The 23,513-nt window shown below is 36.7% G+C and overlaps 1 protein-coding gene across 5 annotated transcripts in view; it reads right to left on the bottom strand.

The window, feature by feature from the left end:
• The window catches only part of FMN1 (formin 1), a 195,357-nt gene that overhangs the window by 118,877 nt on the left and 52,967 nt on the right, over positions 1-23,513 (bottom strand). For 3 of the 5 annotated variants that reach the window (XM_009689950.2, XM_009689952.2, XM_009689955.2), the window contains 3 exons: positions 22,298-22,415; positions 11,127-11,159; positions 3,577-3,638 (listed from right to left, as the gene is read on the bottom strand). In XM_009689950.2, the coding sequence (XP_009688245.1) occupies positions 3,577-3,638; positions 11,127-11,159; positions 22,298-22,415 (213 nt within the window). The remainder of the gene's footprint in view (positions 1-3,576; positions 3,639-11,126; positions 11,160-22,297; positions 22,416-23,513) is intronic. The other 2 variants (XM_009689953.2, XM_009689956.2) reach the window with 1 other exon arrangement.

Genomic DNA, 23,513 nt, shown 5'->3' with positions numbered 1-23,513 from the left:
TAGCGTTTTGGTTTTTTTTTTTTTTTTAATCTTCAGAAGGCACTTGTATAACTTTCAAAGAATTTTTCCTCAGCTCTACATATACCTCCTAGGGCTCCTTACCGTTTCTCTGTTTAGGAACAGGAAAGAATAGGGATAAGGGTCTCACTCCTAATGTCTTATAGACAAAGAATGATGAGCAACTTTCCTCTAAATACTAGATATGAGATTCAGATCAGATCTGGTTCAGACAAATTTCAGTCTCTAGGTTCTTTCAGTTTTATAGTGCAAAATCACATTTAACTCATACATTTCCAACAGTTACCTACCAGCATATTTTTCTGTTACACCTTTAAAGAATAAAATGCAACAAGTTATTACATTAAACCATGACAAAATTTTTCTTCTACTATATTCTAAAATAAAGTCTTATAATGGTATAGTATTAGTATGTAGTCATTCATACTTTTATCTCAAAAAAAGATAAAAAACTTTTATCTTAAAAAGATAAAAAAAATGTATCTTTCCATTCCTTCAAATAACGAAAAGCCACAAGAAAGTGAGTGTACCCACATCTTCTAGCCTTATTTAATGCATTTCACTTTTACCAATGCAAAGGCTGGTCACATAAAGAATGAACAAAATGGACAAAGGAATAATCCTTTGCTATTACATTTGAGTTTGAAACAAATACAGTCTGAAGCAACTTCAGGGAAAGGCAACAGCTATGAAATCAAACACAAAACCCAGGAAATATTATTTTGAAATTAAAGATGAAATAATAAAAACTAATAACAGAGATGAAAGAAAAGAATTGTCCTTTAAAATGTTTGAACATTAGAGAAACAGGAGAAAGACGCTCTAGTAGTGAACTGATTAAAATAAAAAAGAAACATAAAAAAAGATGAAAATGCCACACTGCCAATTAGAAACTTACTAAAACTTAGAAGCCGAACTAACAACCTGTGATTTACTAAAGCAGCATGACCAGGTAGCAGCATTTGACTAATTCAGATTTCACCGCAGTATATAAAAAAAAAACATGCTACAATAAGTCTCTTCACAGAATAAATAACTTAGTATTAACCTTCTTTTAACATGGGACAGATTAAGAATGTAGAAATTCAGTATTTTCAACATAAACGTTTTTTAGAGTAATAGTCTGGCGCTATTTAGAAAATTTCATATGGCATCTTACAGGTTCTAGAGAAGTAAAGGTCTAAAAAAACCGTATATGCAACGAGGATGCATCTACAAAGGATCACATCTTAGTACAAGGAATTCATCGTCAAGGACATACAGAAAAAGATCTAGAAGACTATTCAGATGGCATAGCATTCAGATAGCTCAATGAGTCATGGACGCATGTGATACTATAATTTATTCATTTATATATCATAACCTGGGTGCAAACGCTGCTTCAGGAAGCCCTTAAAATACTAATTGTTGGAAAGCAAAATGTGTGAGACTAACATTCTTTTGATGAAAGACAGAATTGGGAATATCACATTATGAAAAACAACTAGAATATATCAATTATGTGTAAACTGAAAGAAGCTGAGAAAATAATCCAGGGATTAAGGCATGGCAAACTTCATGTTTTTATGAACTACCTGGCTCCTCTGCTTCTACTGTTTCCAGGGTTGCTGGAGACGTGCTTTCAATAACTGTCACTGCTCTCTCAAATCCATTTTCTCTCTCACTGAGCCTATGTATTTTCCAAAATGTCCCTTCAAAGTAAATGACCACCACCACCCTTTTCCATCTAGTGTTCTTGTGTGGGACAGTTACACTATTCTTTGCAAGAGTTATTATTATTTATACTTATCATACATTATTATCATATGTTTACTTTAGTATTAGCTTGCCTTTCCCTGTGCTGAATTTTTAAGAGAAGCTTATTAGAAAAAAATATTTACTTCAACCTTTTTTACTTCAAAAGGTTGAGCTCACTGCACACATCAGAGACCCCTTGCCTCTCCTTTGCACTCTACAAATTGCTGCCATCATCCATCCCACCTCTGCCTTTTCAAAGAACTCACTGGGCTTACTTAATGTGAGAGATTTTATGTCCATTATGCCTTAGTCTTTCTGCAGACACAAATACATAAACACTTCATGTAATACAAATATTGTACTTTACTAATCACATGATTGCTATTTGTAATCTGCCTAATACGATGGTCACTGCATCAGTAAATTGGACTACCAGACTCCTTGTATTAGTATATTGATCTTGCTTAATGGTGAAAATAAAGGCTGGAATCACACAACAGATGTAACTAAGCATTAGCTACATTAGTACGATAGATGAAAGTGGTATTATAAGAGACGAGTGAGTGATATAACCAGAGGACTGTTGCGCAGCAATTCCACTATGGACAGAAAAGCACAGAATTGTGAGCCTCAGCATGCCTCCTGACCCATTTGTTATCCTGCAACCATTTATTTCCCTCAGTATTTCAGTCTTATGGAATAGAGGGAATAGTCGTGCTTTACTATGATGGCAAGATTTTGATGTGATTTTAAGCTGATTGAACCATTCTGTAAATTTTTTGAGACATTTTTATTGATGGCACTGCAGCTATTTAATAGATACCTTTGGAAAAAAAATAATGCTAATTTTTGTCAGTAAGAAATATATCTCATAATGCATTTAAAGGAATGACGAAGAAAATTTAAAACAATATAGGGATAATCCTAGCACACACAATGAATGTTAACACCGATATTTCAACAGAAGACCAGTTCTCTTGATAATGAGAAAAACACACAAAAACAAAAAGCCAAAGCCAGCACAAGACAAGCATTTTGTGTCATCATTATTATGCCAGAACTGTATTCTCAGTTATCTAGCTTCCTTGAGATTTGGCTTCTATTTAACATACCTAAAATCAGATCTAGCCCAGATGACTTAAGCACTTTAAGCACAGGCCATGCTGTATAAACATGTAATAAAAAGACAGACTCTTCCCAAAAGATGTTCCCGTCCTAGTAAGCAACCTAGAGACTCTCAGCTACAACAGAGAAGCAAAAAGAAAGAAAAGCAAAAGAAACCCTTGTGAACACAGTACACTAGTCATAGTACATCAGTAACCTTAACTACCTGCTGTAGAGATGACGTGACAGAACAGTAAGAATATTAAGGAAGGGTCTGAATAGACTTCAGAATTGTTTACAAGGACACAAATGTATTCATAATACTCATTTTTCTAGGTAAAATTACTTTTACTCTTACACTGTAGAAAAAAGTACTTCTACTGAAGTATGTTTCTCTGAGAAAGAGTGATGAGTTAAATGTCAATGCTTTGATATAATAAGCAAATGTAAATGTACTAAACTGCTGGGTTAGAGGGAAGAATTTGTCCTCTGTGCTGCACAAGTAAAACAGTAAAGAAAATTACAAACGGGAAATATAAAAAATTGCTTTTCCCATCGTATGTGGGCGTCTGTGGATTTTAAGTTGGCAGTCAACTGAACACAACTTTTAGAACAAAACGGTAACATTCTTAAGAAAGCATATGTTGTGCTACTTAAACCTGAAAATTGCACAAAAGTCAGAGAAGAAAAAGAAAATAGAAAACATTAAAAGTATACCTTCAATGTTTCAATTTCTTCTTTGTGTTCCCTCTTTAAATGCAAAATGGCAGCTTGGTACTCTGCAAAAATAAAAAAGTGCTTTCCATTAGCATCAGAAAACAACGTGATGGTTTTCAGCAGACTACATGGCATACTATGCTACCAGATCCAGAATGCAGGCATAGGCTCCCAAATAAAAGACCCGGTACAACGGTGACAGGGAAAGAAAATGTAAACACAGTAATTCGCATTTATTTTCTCAAACCACGTGACCAGGCTTTCAAAGATTTTACTGACAGCAGAGTTTGATAAAGCAAAGAAGTCTTTCATGCTGAGAGGGGAAAACGGAGGGAAGATACCTCAGACTGAAACAAAGAGGACACTAAAGGTTTAGCTTTGCAGACAAAAGTAGAACTGATAACATATTATGACATATGCATGCACATAAATACAAACACATTCTAAAGAAAAAGATATATTAAATATAATGGCTTAAACTGAACTTTAAATATACAATCACTATATATAGGCAAACTGGATAAAAGGGCAGTCATGAATACCATTGAAGATCTGGAAAAGTACCCAACAGCGAAAAATTTAAAGAATTCTTTCTCTTAATTTTATCAGACAAAGATTGATTATAGGGACTAAACTGCCTTCCAAGGGAAAAATATGCCAGGTACTAAATGGCTCAAAAATTTAATAAGGGAAGGTATAACAAGATCCAAAGGTTGAAACTTAAAGCCAGAAAAATTTAAATTAGCAATGAAGCAAAGACGACCTTGAACACTGATTATACAGGCTTAGTGATGGCTGTAATGTTGAAGTGTAGATTTACCAAACAGACTTCAGACTTCTAGAACCTGGGTCTCATGCTATGGTCTCCCTCAATCCATGCTTTGGCTACATCTGATTAGGACGAAAGAAAAGACCTTTCATTAAGGGTTGTGTAATGATTTAAGGAAAGCCTGTCTCCTATGAAACATTGGCCCAGAAGCTATAGCCCTCATAAACAAGCAACTAGAGTTTCCTCTTAGACTGTTAAAACCCGACTTCTATCTGCTTCCAATTCAGAATTCATCCAATGGCCTATTTCCAGTTCCATATTTCCTGGCCTGACTCTTGCTTCCTCAGCTAAAAAAGAATCAGATCCTAGTTCAGACAAGGACTGTAAAGTCCAAAGAGTTTAAATTTTACTGACAACATTCTGCAACCCTAAGAGGTTTGCATGCTGCCTGAAACAGTAGAACCAGTAAAACAACATAAAGCATACACCAAAGAAGTAGATATTTTATTGCTTAGGTGTAGTGAGGCTTTTTTCTTTCCTTTTCCTTTTCTTGAGAGCACCTGGAGGAAAAACAAAGGAAAGATAGCCATGTCATCACCCTGAAATTTGTATGATGATGAACCTTTTAACGCAAAGGTTAGAGATCAGAAGAAGATCAGAAAGGAAGTGATTGATATTTTAAAAGATGCAAAATAAAAAATTTAGGTGATTCCAACTAATAATAGCATCTACCCAAATTTTCTCTTCCTGTATAATACAGTTCTACTTAGAGCTTTCCACCATGGGGAAACAACTAGACTGCTCTATCTGAATCACAACTGGTTATGATTATGCAGTTTTAAGTTTTCTCCTGTTAATTCCTTTGACTGGTTGACAGTCTTTCTGGACATAGGCTCTGTTTATCCATTCACCTAAACAGGACTTGAAAAAACAGCTGTCGCAGGTCCCCAGAACAAGTTGTGACTCCTCTTGCACACCAACTGCTAAAGCACTCACTCAGCGTGCAAGGCATGAACTTTATGAATACTCTGCCTTAAAAGTTTAGCTTGTTAAGGTCATATGATAGATAGACTCAGAAAATGCTTCTAATGCAATCATTTACTTTGGGTAATAGAAGTATACAGATCTACAGATTTATCTTAACAAAAGATCTATTTTCTGTCTCGGGTTACTCAATGCTTAACATTCTTTGGGATTCTGGCAAGAGAGTCATAGTTCACCTTTTCTAACAGAAACCTGCTCCGGCACTGAAAGCAGCATTCTTCAACACGCCTACTCATTCCCAGCCCTCTGTTGCCTCTTCTCTTACGTTGGCATAAGTGTTCAGGCAGCCACAAAATAATGGCTGGGATCCCCCAAGGATTAAAGTTAACCCAGTATAAAAACAGTTAAAAAGAATCTTGAAAGTACTAAGAATATTTTATTTTTCATGATAAACGTATTTGGTAAGGTACTATCATTTTAAGTTATTTTTTGTAGGGTCACTCTTTCCAAGGGCATGTGTTTTTCCTTACTTCTCCTAGCTGGAAGCTCCAAAATAATTTCTAGAGATTGTTATGCTTAATCTTTGTTATAAAGCTTCTGAGTACAAGTTCTTTTATGGTTTGGTTATTCCAAATAAAAATATGCTTAGAAAGTACTAAGTACTTAGAAAGCACTAAGTACTAAGTGGTAAGAATTGATAAACTTAATTCATTGATTAAAATAATGGCTACTGGATAGAAGTCAGCGTACCATACACGGACACATACTGCAGCATATATTTAATGCATTGTCTGCTATGCAACGGACATTCTGTAGTGTAAGTTCTTATGTTTCTTTCCACCACCACAGTTTTCTTGCATTAAACTAAAAAAGAAATAGCTAAAAGATTCTTATATGTAATGGACAGAAAAAGTAGTAAACTAGGTAGCTAGATTGTATAGTATGAAATTAATACAGCGAGCATATTTCTCATCAGTTATTTTAAATAGCCCAAAATTAATCAACTGGGTAGGAGCTGACACCCAATAAAGTGCCTTTTTCCTTCTCCTCAACTAAATGTTCGTCTTAGGGTGTAAGTTAGTATCATGAAAAAGAAATCACGATACAACTCTAGTTTTGTGTGATACAGCAAAATGACTCGAGCCTATTCCCTGAACACTTTTTCTGGAGTCACCTTAATTTGGTATAGTTGTGCCCGGATAGTTACCATCTCAAGAAAGTATCCTGCACACAGGGATGTAAATCATTGAAACACTGAAAAACTGAAGTAGTTTCTGAATTGAACTTCAGTTTCTGCCCATTGCTTCTCCTCTATTCACTGGGCCCCACTGAGAAGAGTCTGCATCTGTCTTCTTTACACCTTCCCATCTGCTATTTATAAACACTGGTAAGATCCCCTCCCAAGCCTTCTCTTGTCCAGGCTAAAGAGTCCCAGCTCTCTCAGCTACTTCTCAGATGAGAGATGCTCCATCCGTTAATCATCTTAGTAGCCCTTCACTGGACTTGCTCCAGCAGGTTCATGTCTTTCTCATACTGGGGAGCGCAGACCTGGACACAGCACTCCAGAGGTGGCCTCACCAGGGCTGAGTAGAGGGGAAGGATCACCTCCTCCGACCTGCTGGAAACGCTCTGCCTCATGCAGTCAAGGATACCATTGGCTGCCTTTGCCAGAAGAGCGCATCGCTGGCTCATGTTCAACTTGTTGTCCATCAGGACACCCTGGTCCTTTTCCTCAGAGCTGCTCTCCAACTGGTCAACCCCCAGCCTGTACTGGTGTATGGGATTATTCTTCCCCAGGTGGAGTCTTTTGCACTCCCCTTTGTTGAACTTCATGAAGTTCCTCTCTGCCCCTTTCTCCAGCCTATGGAAATCCCTCAGAATGGCACCACAATTATCTGATCTGTCAGCCACTCCGCCCAATTTTGTATTGTCTGCAGACTTGCTGAGGGTGCATTTGGTCCCACAATCCAGGTTGTTAACGAAGATGTTAAATAATATCGGCCCCAGTATTGACCCATGGGGGACAACACTAGTGACTGGCCGCCACCTGGACTTTGTGCCACTGATCACAATCCTCTGAACCTGGCAGTTCACCTAGTTTTCAATCCACCTGATCCAGATCCCTTGAGGCTCTTGCTGAGGTCCTCAAGAAAACTGTTAAAAATCAATCATCTCCTTTAGGCACTTGCTTGTTGATTGTTTGAAGAAATCAAATCGGTTTCTCAAGTATGACTTTAGCAAATCTCAGTTATCACTTCTGTAACAGGTCACATCCACATGCCCACTAATTCAATTCCCTGTTAGAGTTTCCAATAATTTCCCTTGAGCAGACTTTAAGTCTATAGGTCTTAAATACCTTAGACAAAAATAGGGTTACATTTGCCACCCTCAGGTACTAAAGCTGTCTCTCGAGGTTGTCTGCCACAGTTAGAAGTTCAGCAATTTGCTCTTACGAGTTCATTTAGAGCTCTTGGGTGGTTACTAGTAGGTCATGGTGAGTGTCATTCTTCATTTTTTTTTCCATGTGTTCCATAATTTCCCCTATTGATACCTCATTTTAAGACATATCCTCAGGCAAGCCCCCCATAATAGCATAAGAACCTGTCCAAGATCTTTCCATAATAAATACAGATGTCACAAATATTTTGGGTTTTTTTTCCTGCTATGTTTTTATCTTTTCTGAGTGCTCCTTTCATGTCTTTATGGACTTTATAAACCCTCTGGTAGGTTTGGTGTTCCTAATATGTTTGACAAAGATTTTGTTTTAAGTGTTTCTATTTTTCAAAGAAACAATTTTTACAAGGTTTGTCTCACACTCCATTTTGTCAAGCTATATTGTATTTTTACAGTTCATGAAGCTTTCTGATATTCCAAACATGAGCTGAAACAAAGGAAGATATATTCAATATACCGGGCTAATTTTTTACAGCACTTGTGTTTTCTTAAATTTTGGCCCTTGCAAGACGACTGTAAGACATAGGACTGCTCCAAATACCTTCTTAAATAATCATAAAAAAGATATATACAATAGCAGCATCTTCTTGTATCACTAGGTCCTTGGTATCTGAATACAAATGTGTCCCTCAGCATTTATAGCCCCAACTGTTCAGCTTTAGCGTTTTCCTGACGTTCCAGGATAATCATGGTCTCCAGGCCACACACCTTAGATTTCTGTAGGCCATATTTGGATCTATGGTTTCTCCAGGGAAAGTTAAGCAAGCATACTGAGGTGATAAGAATATTGAATTGAGGGTTTAGTTTGCTGTGGCTCCTTTAAAACACACAGAACCCCAAAGTGATACAATATCTAATCTTTTTAGTTATAAATAAGAAAACCTTCAAAATCTGAACTACCCATGCATATAAACAGTAAATAATGTTTCCTGTGTTCAGGAGATGGCATAGGCCAGAATTCCTTTACCTCAGAACCCCAACTACGAAACATTTATTGTAAGCAATCTCAATTTCTATTTGATCAAAACGAAACAGAAAGGTGATATATGATACATGATCACGTAAGGAAAATTTGCTCAAAAATACCATAAGAATATTCTATTCTACAATATGAATCAGTGTATGTTGGTGTATAGGTGAAACGTAGCAAAGAGTAAGTTATTTTCTTTTCCGTTCCCCTAACGTAATTAAAGATGTGTGAAAATAAAACTAAACTAAAAATGAATTATGCAGCTCCAAAATACCTTTCAAATATCTGTAAACTATGCCTGTTTATATTTACAGCTTTAAGCTTTGTTAATGCTTTTTAGGGTAGAGATGAGTTGAAAGATTTTCTGTTGCTGTTTCATGAATAACTCTAAGGTGCTGTCTAATTATTTGTTCCTCTGGAGAGGAGGAAAAAAAATATGAGATTTTTATGAGATGGACAAACCAAATAGCTTGCTCAACTGTCCAGCCTCCAGGCAGGCAGCAAACCATCTGAGTGGCCTGTAACTATAAAAATCTAAGTGAATCTTGGACCTCCGCAGCACACCAAAGAATCCTCTGTGGTAGAGCCTACTTCAAGTAAGGGAACTGGGAAATGCTGGGAACTGGATCGTTAGGGAGAGATGAACCTGGCAGTCCAGACAGTTCAGAAGCCCACTTACTGACACTTTGTATAGACTACACAATTTGCTATGCTGTAATTCTTTGAAAAGCTTGAGAGCAAGAAACTGCTTAATGAATAAACATGGTAATGATGACCATCAACACATAGCATAGTGATAGTTTCTTAACAGAAGTCAAAGACAAGTCTGGCTGGAGATACTGAGGCAATATTTTATACTAAAAGAAGGACTCATGAAGAAAACTCCCTGTTCCTCAGAGAAAGTCTTATAAAGCTTCCACTAGGAAGCTGGAATTCCATCATTTGAGGAGGAGTCAATTCGCCTCCTGCATTGCCTTTAGGAAACTTTTGTTTAAATGTTTATTTAAGTACAAAAGGCAAACAGAAATTTCAGAGTACTTTATGCACCCTATAGACTATACAAACTCAATATCCAAAAACAGTGTATTCAACAAAAGTATGCAGGGTAATCTCCTTCATGACACAAGAATGAAACAAGTTAATCTGAACTTAAAATATGACAAAATCTCCAGCTATCACAGAAGGACTCCCCAGAAAATATCTCCTTCCCTCATTTCCACATAAGTGTTCTCATTCACTTTGGAGCATGCCTCATTCAGTTATTTCAGTTACTACGGCAGACAATTGCAAAAGTGACAGGTCATCGCAGAAAAAGAGGAATTTATCAGAAAATCATCTTTTACAATAAAATGAGTTCCAGCTCAGTTTTCATCAGTTATCATACATTCAGTAATACCGTGCAAGGGAGTCAGAGTTTCTTAAAAAGAATTTTCAAGTCATCAGAGTTTGTACAAAATGAGTTCCTTAAGCTTCTTTTGAAATCCAACAGATAACCTGGGCTCTGTGTATCCCATTGTCAGGGGGATACATAAACGAGCAAGAAAACACAGAAAGGCAGCAGGGGCTGCATCTGAAATAAACTTCCATAAATTGCATTAATATTGTGCTTTCTCTTCTTAAATCACAATTAAATCTCTCTTTCTTTCAAAAGGCTTCCCTTGCCTAAACACGCACTATTTATTCTAATCAGTAAAAGTTTGTAGCTGTAATATTTCTCATCCCTTCTTGAGTCACCTCACCTTGTCTTTTGGCTAAAATGCAGCTGTTACCTCAGTTTGATATCAGATATGTCTCACAATGGAAGACTATAGTCCATGATCTCAGAAAGAATTTTTCCAGCCCAACCTATGGTCTTTGTTTCAGAAAGTTTTAGAATGAGCACTGCCAGATTATTACCATTCCATTTATTAGGCATATTAGTTTATCTCAAAATGGGTTATATTTACCTGAATTTCGCTCATAGACAAAAGAAATGAAAAAAGAAATTAATGCGTTCATTCTCTATTTTGATGCTCTTCCAATCATTCTTCAACTTTTAACTTTGCAAAATTTCATACTCAGCACTGTAGAGTGAATCTGAAGGTCAGAGAAATCAGTCTAAGTTCTACTCATTTTAGTCGTATAGCTGCAAATGAGATTGAAGTTATTTAAGGTGGAATTCTGGACACAGGACCTCATCTATTCTGCAGATGCAATAGTCTTTAATAAAGTTTTAGTTTTGAACATTGATAGTTATTGCATACTGTACTGCGTGCTTCACCTTTATCACTTATATTCTATCAAGGCAAGATACAGAATGCCTTTACAATAACTTTACAATAAAAGAGACCAAAGACTAGACACAGACGGACAACATTACACTTTTCCACCCACCTGGTGGTCCCTCCTTGTAAAGTTTTAGGTGAGCTAGAGACAAAAGCATAAGTAAGATGGCACTGAAGTTTCACATAGGGCATTTATATTTTTACACTCATTAATTTTATTAGATCTAGCTCTACAATGAATTTTTATATAAAACAGATCTAATCCTAGCAGACTCACTGCTTTTTATTCATTTCTACAAACATATATGTCAGTTAGTACTTTAAATGCCAATTTGCCTTGCAAAAAATTATCAACCGATTGTGAACTGTTTAATTTCTTAAGTAGTATTAGATATCAGCATTGACGCTAGAATCAAATTAAAAAAGGAGCTGGTACCATGTAAATAATATGCCATGGACATAACTCAGTTGACCACAGGCCACACGTAGTAACGCTTACTGTGAAAACAAACATGCAAACATCTCAAATAAAGTGTCTTGAGCTGAGACTTATATAAAGGAGAATTGCATATTGCACTCTGTAGAAATGATTGAATCATTTATTTTATTGATTTCTCAAGATTTGCAGTTGGAAATGACAGACACCACATTCACGGTACTCACTCATTATTGCCTAGTCAAGTTGCTTAGTAAGACAAGGAGAGCAGTTCAGACCAGAAAGCTCAGCATTTTCTCACAGATTTATCCTATACAACCTGATTAGAAGGCACAGGTTTGAAGTGGGGATGTTTTCAGGAATTTCTCATTTTGCCTTTTAAGTTGTTTCTGAAACACCGTTCTCCTGAACCTTTTCCAAATATGCCGTTGTGCATGCAACGTCTAACTCCAAAACAAAAAAGTGTCCTTAGTCAATGTATGGCATATGCCACTGGATGGCAGAAATAAAGCATACATGATATTACTAATGATAACTAAAATATGAGGCATGCTTCACTGCTTCTCAAACAAAGTATCCTAACATGCACATTTTTCCCCAACGCACATAAAAACAAACATGAAATAAAAGCTAGGTTGTTTTGGACAACCTATGTAATTCATGTAGATGTCAAACACATGCTCAGATGTGTAACTGCAGAGAAAAGAGTTGAATACAGAGCAACAAGAACTATTACAAACGTACACAACATAGGCTAATTTAAAGCTTTGTCATGATACAGAATAAGCTCATCATACCTCAACATTTCTACAAGAAAAGGTGCAAGCATTCACTGGTAAAGCTGATGACCTGAAAATTTAACCCACAACTTCGGGAATTTTCTGACATGGTGCCTTCAGAGGCAGGGTATTGGATTCAGCAGGTCACAACAGTCTTAGCCTCTATAGCTACTTTAAATGGAAATACTTCATTCTCCAAAACAACTGTTGCAAACAGCAAATAAGCGGTATTATTCTCTTCATGTTCACAACTGATTATGTTTTTTTTTCAGAACACCTCCAGGCCAGGAGAAGGAGAGCTTTAGCTCCTGGATTGAGGAAAACAGGATAGCCTCACTTCCTGGTAGAATAATTCTTTCTGCAAGTCCTTAAAAATCCTGAAAAGTTTCAAATAAACCTAGATGAAGAATACTGCAAAATTACTTTTCCTTTTTTGTTATAATAAAATAACTTACCTACTTCATCCCAGCTAAGCAATCTTATATAAAACCTTACATGAAAACCTTTCCCAGTGAAATCTCTGTAACTCACCTTTCAAATAGATTAGCTTATTCCTCACAACTTTACATAGCAATCAGGAGCCTTCTCTGCCCTGATGTGAAATCTTGAAGTAGAAAGCAGAAGCCTTGAAAAAATTTCTCTCTATATAACGATCTATATAGCTGCTTCTTGGTCAGTACATTCCTTTTTGTGAAAATTCTTATTTATTAAAACTCAGTAAATGGAAATACACAAAGTAATGTCAATACAAACAATTTAAAACTAATTAGAGAATAAAAAGTTGCAGTAAAAAATGAAAACTAGAGTGCAATTTACCTCTCTTGAGATGTAGCACATCCTGTAGCATAAAGTATCCATTAACTTTTAATTGAGCTGACTCATTAAGTTTCCACATAGTTAGGATTTCTTATCTTTTCTCCCACCTTGATAACCCTTGGTCCCATCACTTTCACTATAGCCATTCTTTCTTCCGTTATTTTCTCATGCTACTTTTTCCTTTAACCACGAGGTGGCAGCAGTGCGTTCACCTACCACAGCTGCAAAAATTTTTGCAGCTGCATTGATACCACCTTGCAGCCTCATTCAAGCTACCACCCTGAAGAGCAGGAAATGTTCAGGCCTTTCTTCCAAAAAACATAGTCAAGAGTAACTGTCAAAGCATTTGTTCTATCTTTAACTGGTGTTTAAAATACTAATTTTCACACAAAAGGAGTATCATCGGGAGAACCACGGAAACTTACTTGAAACGTTAAATAAATGCAACACTTAAACTGATAAATTGTGATTTACACATTTTTAAAAGGCTGTTGGTCAGCAGAAACCCAAAGCTTTGGCATACAAAATACCTGACAGAAAGACTTCCTTAAACTTTCTTAAAATCATTTTGAACAAGTTTTGCATTTAAGCATCCTATTAGAATTACCAAACTAAAATTAATTTGAGCTTAAAGAAAGTCTTAGAACGACATACTTTTAGGGGTAGGGGATTGGCTAACGGTCATTTACTGAATATAGCTTTGATGTATTATTATATAATCCTTCTTCCCCCACCGCATTCAGTCAACTCTAATCTGTCCTCCTTTCCTTACTTCCCATTCAACTTTAACTCTTTAACAGCCCTGTAATTCAATTCATAGAAGGAAGTCAATCTCCTAGACTAGGAAATGAGCAGACATCTTTCACCTCCACTAATTGTTTTTTTAGACTATTCAGGGAAAGGAAAAACCCTCCAAGCTCAAAATTTCAAACAGAATGGTTGTCAACGCCTCAAAGATTCTAACAGAGTGAAAATATGGAATTTGTGGAGAAAGAAGACAGATAAAGAGGAAGATCTGAAGGATAAACAGTTTTAAAGAAGTAAATAGTCAGGTAGCTAAAAGTTGCTACAGAAAACTAAGCAACCTCACAAAAGTTACTGAATTCCCTGAGAATAAGGGAATATTATCCACAGGATTGCAGGCCTCTCAAAGGACAAACAAGCAAACTCGTGATTCTCTGTTGCAAAGAGGATGGTTTCTACTCTTCCTGACTGCGAAATAACATAAAGCGCTATTCAGAAGTAGTCACCTGAATAACTATCTGCTTGATCATTCCTCTCCTGTCCCAGGTGACTTACAGCTACAGTTCATCTACTTGATGGCAGACACTGACCTTTTCATTTGTCATTTTCATCCTCCCAGGAAGGCAGCATTAGATGTATTGCTGCTGGGGACTTTCAACGAGATTTCTTTCTCAATAAATGTCCTACATACTCCATATATACAAAAAAAGATCTATTACCAGCAATGCCATATAGTTCACAAATTACACCCTACCCGCAAACAGGAGGAATAAATTTATTAAAGAATGTGTTTGATGAGTTACAAATTCTCTTTATCCACTTCATCCGGTGCAAGATTAAAATACAAAACGTTTAGTCTAGATTCGAGAGATATAAATGCTGGAACAAACAGAATTTGTTAACAGATCATGAAAACAGTGAGACTGGAGAACGCGATCTGATGAAGGACAGTGAATGCAGTTTAACTCAAGGCATTTCTTTAATACAAAGGGCTTCATATATTTTGAGCTAGAACCACGGAAACAAAATATAGTGTGATTCTTCTTGTGCTATACACAATTGCTCTTTCATTGTGTTTCAATTACGTAACAATAACCATCTGCTAAAATCCTGTGACCATTTTGGGCTTTGCAACATCACATTGGTAAGGGCATGAAAATCAGCAGTGCATACGTTTCAAAACAAAAACTACAGTAAAAGAATTAAAAAACTTACAGAACTTGCCTTAACTTTGCGCAGATAACAGGTTAACCTTCTTATGAGGAAAAATCTAGTTTAAAAATCAAGTTTCTACTTTGAGCAGACCTAAGCTGTTCTATACGTGAATTCTCAAGCAGACTGGTATCTATTGGCTACACAGACATATGTGTTCAGGTATGGCCTTGTATACTGTAAAATATGTGCTTGTTGGACATCTGCAGTAATAGATGCATCTAGACTTAATATCCATAGGTCTCCTAAAATGACTGTATTTCAATAAACAATACCCATTATGGAAATAAAATAGGGATTTTACTGAAAGGGTGAAGCATACCTCTTCTCCTCCTTCATGCTGTAATTACATAATTGCCCGTAGATAGACAGGCATGAACATTTTACTGCATGGCATTAGGCACAGTTTCCATACTCTAATTCTATACTCTAAATGTTAATTTTTGCTGATTTAAGCATTGAAAGTAGGTATTTTTTCCATTCTGTCCCTCTATCTAATGGCAGCATCCCATACACAAAAAAAGGGATAGTAAAACATCTTGAACCTGGCTTAAAAAATTGGTCAGGATTCTTATCCTAGTTTTACAGATGGGTAACCGGAAGCTTAGAAAGCTCATGTAAATTCCCTGAAGTCACTCCAGAATATAGCATCATGGCTGAGAATGAAACCCAAGCATCTTAACAAAAAATCTGTAGCATTAATAGATGCCTATCTTTTTATTCCTGTCTCAAGAGGCACAGTATGAATAACAGAATCAGCTAAGATGGGAAGAGAAAAGATGAGGAGGGTACAGTTGCCCATTTACAAGCCCTAGCAGGAGGAGATAAGGATTCCTCTTTTGTGTCTTAAGCCCTCTATATCACTTACAGTGCTCAATAGACCTGCAGTTTGAAAAGCAAATACCTCTCAGGTTGAGAAACATCCCCATGTAACACAAGATTCTTCATCTAATACAGTCAAATCCCATATCCTGTATGAAAGTTATATGGGACTTTTAAAAAAAATATTGTAATAGCAAATCTTACCAAGCATGGATGCCAGCCATCACGAAAAGCAGCTGCTGTACTGATCAGCACATGCACAATTCATTTGTCTAAGACGGTAGGGATATTCAAGCAGCACTATGCCCAGTACCTCCCCAACCCATAAAATTATATTTTAGTTGGCATACGAAAGGGGGGAAAATGCCATTATTATTCTAGAGGAGCGTAATATGGCTGCAACAATCTGCAACAGCTTCTCAGAAACAAGCTAGTATAGATGTCAAAATATGAAACACTGACATAACGTGGCTAAATACATCTGTCATATGGCAGAATAAATGTCAAAAAATGTAGCAAAATAATTTACAAAACCTTTATGCAGCCCACCTTCAGTTTGAATTCAAATCAAATTGGTCAGTCACCATCAAATCATAAAAACACTAACTTCAGCCCATGCATAATTTATTGTTTGCTGTAGTCCTGCTTTATATTACTTATCACAATAACATTTATAAAAGGATCACGGAACTTAGATCTAAGTAAAAACTACTGAAATCAAATGAACCAAAATGACTAAATAAATCTGAATTCTTTATTTTAGCCTGCTGTTAGCAGCAGGACAAACAAGAATGCTTTCCAGTTACTTCATGCTTCTCAAACTAATCTTCTATAACATAGCAAACTCTCTCTACATCTGTTCAGACAGCCCTGTGCATTGCTACCTACATCTTAGCAGCTGTTCTTCTCTGGGAAGCGTTCTGAATAAATTTCCTTAGTTATTAGCAGCAGTTATTAGCACATTAGCACATTGCTCTGCTCAGCTCATACACTAATGCAGGTAGAGCTCTGTGACACATGGATTGTGGGATCCAAGTTAACTTGTTCAAAGTCAGCTCAGATATCTCTACACAACATTGTAGAATGTGGATAAAGCTTTTGCACAACAGTTTCCTCTGAAAGACTATGCTTAAACACGGCCTGAATATCTATAAACACCATATCAAAAAAAAGTTTGGCAGAATAACCCCAAATGCATCATATAGAATCAACTTTTTATTTTACCACATATTTAATAACATAATTAATAACTGAGATCCCTAGAGAACTGGTTGTTTGAATATTACTTTAACATTTGTCAGTAATCAATTTATTCATGGAGCTTCTATTTGCTGAAGCAGTTAAAGACGCGCTATTTTGTTATGTCAATATGTAAGCACGTATCTCTCTACATTTACTGTGTCATCACACAGCTTTTAAGTAGGAATCATGCAAGTCAGATGTCCTTCCTGGAACCTACCTCACTACTGTTTTTAGACAGTATCACAATTCAAGCAAATAATAATGATAGTATAGAGATTGAAAAGGGTGAATAAATAGGCAGTAGAGGTTTAGCCTGTCAAAGGTACAACCTCCCTCTTAAGGAGTACAATTCCAGGTTCAGGAGGCATTGATATTATCAGAGCTGCTGTTCAGCTTATGCCTGATCCCGTCGCTCTTTGGTAACTAAATTTCAGGCTGGTCTTCCTTAAATGACAGATGTAACATATACGACACAGATACCAGTACCTATTCATCACTCAGAAAAAAAGTACAAAAATGAATGAATGGAAATTACAAGAATTTCCCTCAGCATGCTAACAATATCAAGCATTATGTCTGTTTTGGAGACAAACATAATTGTTCAAGACCACAAAGGAAGCCTGTGTTAAATGAAGGATAAGAAAACACGTTCTTATCTCTCATCTCTTTGTTCAGACCATTAAGCCTCTCTTTCTCCCAAATAAGCAGGATATTCTCTGCGTTTATATCGTGATCATAAAGTAATTTTCTTGCTGGGAACACAGAGCACATGGAAGCACTACTTCAATATATGTGACACTTGGCAGTAAATCCCTACCATTATTTTTTATTTCTGTTGATATTAATATAAAGCCTTTTTCTTTAATCTTTTAATCTTTTTCAGTTACCTCCTGATTTCCTTCTTTACATTGAAGTTGTGGCACCATAGAGACAGCATATCTTCACTGCAGATTTAAGTATGAGGAAAAGACAGAGACTATGAGAGAAGAGGGTTGTGAGTTTTTTTGTTAAATACAGAGGTTTGAATGAACATGGAAAATGTTGTGAAAAAGAACTCTAAGTGGATTAATGTTTCAACTAAATTTTCTTTCAAGGTTTTCTCCAACAGGAATGACAAACAGATTTTGGTTATCATTTCAATTTTGCTTAAGCAACAGACAAAATTCTCTTTAAGTTTTCCAAAGAGAACTAATTTGTTTCTAATGCTAAACATCCATTTTTAATAAGGATCATAGGTCCTGGAGTTTTTTCTCTTCTATATCTCCTTAATGTGGAGGCTATTCTTCAAACATAAGTAGTTCTGTGTGCAGTAGAACTCCTGCCTAAACTCCCCTTCTTGTATCTGATAGGCTGCATGCTCTGATCTAGCCATATGTGGCAGCTGAAGCATACATTATATGCTGATTCTATGCTGTCTAATATCATAGATGAGCTCACTGGTGAATTTGTCTCCACTACCTGGCCAAGTATTTTCACCACATGTAACAGCTGAGACATCTACCCTTCTACCAAATCTGATGCTTAAAAAATGGGATAAATCTCCCTAAGAATTACAGGGGGGAGGGGGAAAGGGAAGACCATGAAGAAGAACAACGAGAAACTTTTAAAGAAAGTGGAGGAACAGAATTTTAGGACCACAAAACTATGTACAGAAATGTCTTTGATTACACAGGAAAGATTTCCATGGAACAAACGTAAAACTATAAATTAAAATACCCCTTTTCTAGTCTTTCAGGATGTAAACGAAGTATGATGGACTTGCTGGGCTTCAACTATTTTAGGCTTACATACTTCAAAGAAGTTCCAGTTTTTCTAGAGAACCACGTAAACAGTTTGTGTTAATTAACAGAGATAGAGTTGACAGTGCAGTCACGTGCACAATAGAAACCGAGGATTAAGGGATTAAGAAAACATAAAATGTTCCAAAATCTCATGGTATCACCCTTTTAATTCAAAAATTACAATTCAAGATTTGGGGATATTTACTAGCAATTTTTAAATATTGGGGGGTGACAATACTATGATTATACAAGATGTTGTCAAAGGCATGGAATAAATCTGTTGCAGAATTATGCTTGATCACTAACTTCACTCAGTTCTAATAATCCTAACAGTCCTAGTCAGTTCGACACACGTGTTTCTTGTTATGTCTGTTTGCTTTTCAGTCGGTTTCCCACACATTAAGCCAGACTGTAGGCCTCAGGAGGGAGTTACTTGCTCCTCTAAGCTGCTATGAGTCACTGCAATGTCTGCTGAGTAGGACAAATTAAGCTTGAATTTCTTGCTTCCATGAGGCAGCAAGAACAATAAGGAAAAGCATGGCAAATAGGTGAGAAAAGATCAAAAAGCCAGTAATCCTCTCACTTAATATTTGTGCCTTCCTGTTACAGCTGTCCTATTGCACGCGGATGAAGGAAGTAAATCAAAGACTTAAAACTGTGAGAAAGAACACAGTATTCTGAATTTCAAATTATCAGTGTTAAATACTAATTACATTATACCTGAAATACTAATTTCTCATGATGAATGAAAAAAAGCTAGGCTACCTCATAAAAAATACATACATATTCTTGTACTATGTTAGAGTTACAAAGGATATGTCCACTGATTTCTCTTGGAAATGAAATCCCTGTGTAAACACATCAGCATAGTTATGACAGATGTATTTTGTTTAACTCTAAAATAAAGCTGTGCTAAATGAATAATTATTTAATAATTTAGCTTATTATCATTATTTGTATACAGACTCCTATTGCTTTGGTAGATGAAACTCCTAATTACAGAAATTAAATTGCTAATGTAAAAAATCATTGACTGCAAGTTAAAATATGGCATGTTAACACTGCTTTATGTTACAGACAATCATCTGTTCAGGAAAATCAAGGGCAGGAGACTGGAATCACAAAGATCCTTGCCATAGACAATTTTAAAACTTGATTCTGAAATCAAGAACTTTTTGTTTGATCTTAGCTGTTGGGACAGGATGCTGTGGTGAGAAATGGGATTTCAGATGATTGTTTGAGACCTGTCCAAGTTTAATGAGCAACATCAGCCTGCTTTCAATGATAAGAAATCTTTTTTTTTTTTTTTAAGAAATTCACTGGAGGCTGGGGAGGAAATTTGGGCGAGAAGGGCCATGAGAGGAAAGGTCAGTATACACATGCACTTTGCATGTCATAGAGAAGATACAGAGTTTAGAAGTAATGTTGCATTGCCACTTTCCTATTTCTTCAAAAAAATCTAGAAATCAGACCAATCTTGAATACAAGCTCCGGTTTTTGAATTATATCTGCACCATTCATATGATCAGTACCATCTCTCACTTGCAGCAGACATAGTCATCCTAGTACCTGGAAAAGCAGATGTAAGTGATGCATCATATGGCAACTTAGAACGGCTTGCAGTGTCCCTGCTGCCATCACTGCCTCCTGGGCATTCATGGATATTAACAGAGCCAGAAGAAATACAAACCTGCTAACCGCTGAGGTACATCTATAACATGCCCTTAACACATGCCCTGTGTGCAAACACAGTCTTTGCCTCTTTTCTTTAAAAGCAACACTGTCTCTCATCCTAGCTGGTGACTCTCATCCTAGCTGAATCACCAGCTTTTTTTTTTCCGGTCACTCTCTCTATCACACACCAGGTGACTAATGCACTGCAGCGTCTGGACTGTGTAAAAATTTGACTTAGCAAACTAACCATCAGCATGCTGATGGCGCTGCCAACCACAATATCTCAGTAACAAACAGTAACAATGTACATGGGCTCTATGCCAATCTGACCTTCCTATTCAAATTTCTGGAAAGCATGACCTAATATCTCTACAAGTAATAGAATCTGGAGCTTTTGTTCATTCAGTTTCTTTTCCTTTCTTTATTTCAGACATGTTTTTGTCACCGATGATTACAGTCAAAACAGGAGAAAAATATTTATCTGGGGAAAATAAAATACTGCAAGCATATACTCTATAATAAAAATTTAAGCGTAGCAGAAAGAGACTCTAGAAATCCTTGTTAACAGCTGAATACCTTATTGATGCAAATACTGTCCTGGCCATCTAGTAATAGCCTCTCACACCTCAGATTGGAAGGAAGCACTGTGAATCAGCCCCTTCTGTCTATATTACATAAATGCTGTTCTTGTCAAACCTGGAGGAAAAGTAGTATTCTGAATCTTCCAACAACTTCTATACTTCCAGTATCATGCCCACTTTATAAAAAAGAAAATGAAGGGAGAGAGAGCCGACGAAAGGAGGAGAAAAAAATAATACACTGAATAACATAAAAGGATAGCCACTACGATTGGAAAGCTAATCATACACCACCAGCATACACAACTTCTCACAGCGAGGTAGTACAAGAACTTTTTCTTTTAATCCTACATAATCCTTTATATGTGGTATTTTCTAAAGTCTCCAGGAGCATGAAGAACAGACAACCCATTGGCTTCCATTTCAATTTTTTGGACAATTCCACAATTTATGACTAATATATGAGTAAGAAGGACATCCTGATTGATATTTAAGAACAGAAATTTGAAACAGTTACAGTAGCTACAATAACTACTTTTTCACTTGTAAATATGTTACAGAAGTATTTGTCTAAATAACAAAAGCAGACCTTAGGAAGAAACATTTTTCTTTGGAGAGCTTATCAGATAATTTGTTAGTTTTGGGCTCCAGACATACCCTCTCATGTATTCGTTATAAAATAAGATACATGGATAGCTATAAAAGTGATGTGGGTGGATATGAGTGTATACCCTATGTTTATACCCAAGTTGCAAAGTTGGTATTAATTACTTTAATTCTGGACTTAACAGTGTGACATTGCCTAAACAAAATCAAGCGCACGGGACTAGAATCTACCAGAATCACTATGCCCCACGTTCTAAGCCAAGAAAGGAGGAGTGAAGTTTTCCATTTGTTCTGTGTTCTGTCCATCGTTTGAATAGAAAGAACGCCCAGCAGAAAAGGGTAATCCAATATATCACTTCTTTCCTCATGACATTTATGTATGTAAGCATTTAGATTCCAACACAAATTCAACCATTTACATTTAGAAAACTACATGCTTATCAGGTCACAGTAAACAACATATCCCAAAAATAAAAGGTCTGTTTTTCCAGATAAGACAATACAGTGGCTTATCACTACGTTTCTATACTAAACAATATAAAAAAAAAATCTCAGAGACGGATTTCTGGAAACGTTCACCTCTGTTTTACCTGCTTCTGTGTACTTTAATCCTACTTTTCCTTCTTCATGCTGTGCTTTTGGTGGTGGCCACACAGTCTGGAGTCTCCCTGGAGTCTTATCATCTTGCTCTGAGGGACTCAGGTCAGGCTGTTAAAATCACGCAAGAAAAAATTAGCATCTGCAAAATCAATCCATTTTAAAACAGCAACTGCCATGCTCAACTCAACAGGTACTTTCTAGAATAGTTATCTCTCATTCTACTGATTCAAATAACTTCCAGTCAGTTAGGAGGGATACAGAAAATTTAGTGTAGAAAAATACTTTTGAGAAGGAACATATCATAATGCATGTCACATGCAATGTTTTGTTGAAACTGCTCATATCAGTATGGAAAGCTGTCTATCTTCTTGTGAACCAAACAGGCTAGGAACACTATTTTTCTCCCCTGTGTATCTTTGCTCAGAGTGAGAAGAGCTATCTGTGCTCCACTTACATGTAAACATTAGTGGGGTCCACCTAAGATGTCATTTGACAACCCAATCCCCTGGAAGCAGGGCTGGCTCAAGACATTCCTGCCCCTCCCCCTGGTAGGTAGCTCAGTCCGCAGACCACTTTGTACTGCCACAACAACGCGCTGATGCAACTGCTGATGGCACCGCACTGTCAACTGGAACCTTGAAGTACTGCTTAAAATGGCAAAAACACTAAGCAAGCATTTCTTTAGCGGTTTATTTTTTTTCTCCTTTTAATCCAGAACACTTCCATAATCTGATTTGCAACATGCCACTACCAACAACTGCATGGACGCAACTGAAGCACACCAGCAAAACGCTGCTATGAAAGTGTTCATAAATGGACCAAGGGGGCAAGGAAAAGGAAAGGCAAGTTCTTTTTCCTCTGGCTTTGCCCTCATAAAATGCAGATTTGAACTAGACCCTTGCGCAACAGTATGATGTACTTACAAAAAATTTAAAAGCAGACATTCAAAAAAGCCACTCATACTGACTCCTGCGCTTCCTCCTTCACCACGCGTGATGAATCAGACCAGCTTCCCAACTAGGTTCACCAGCAGCTACGCAAACACTTACACCAGCAGAGCGCAGGGTATGGTGTAAGCAAGAACAAGCAACCCAGGAATGGGAATGGCAGAGACCAACTGTAATTGCGGTACATGCCACAGCCAGTGAGTACCTATTTTCTCCTGCCCATAGGTAGTTCACGTTAAATTGGTATTATCGGTCTCCT

Source organism: Struthio camelus, chromosome 5, assembly GCF_040807025.1.
Source record: "Struthio camelus isolate bStrCam1 chromosome 5, bStrCam1.hap1, whole genome shotgun sequence".
NCBI classification, from domain to species: domain Eukaryota; kingdom Metazoa; phylum Chordata; class Aves; order Struthioniformes; family Struthionidae; genus Struthio; species Struthio camelus.
This window is presented reverse-complemented; position numbering and strand designations above follow the sequence as displayed.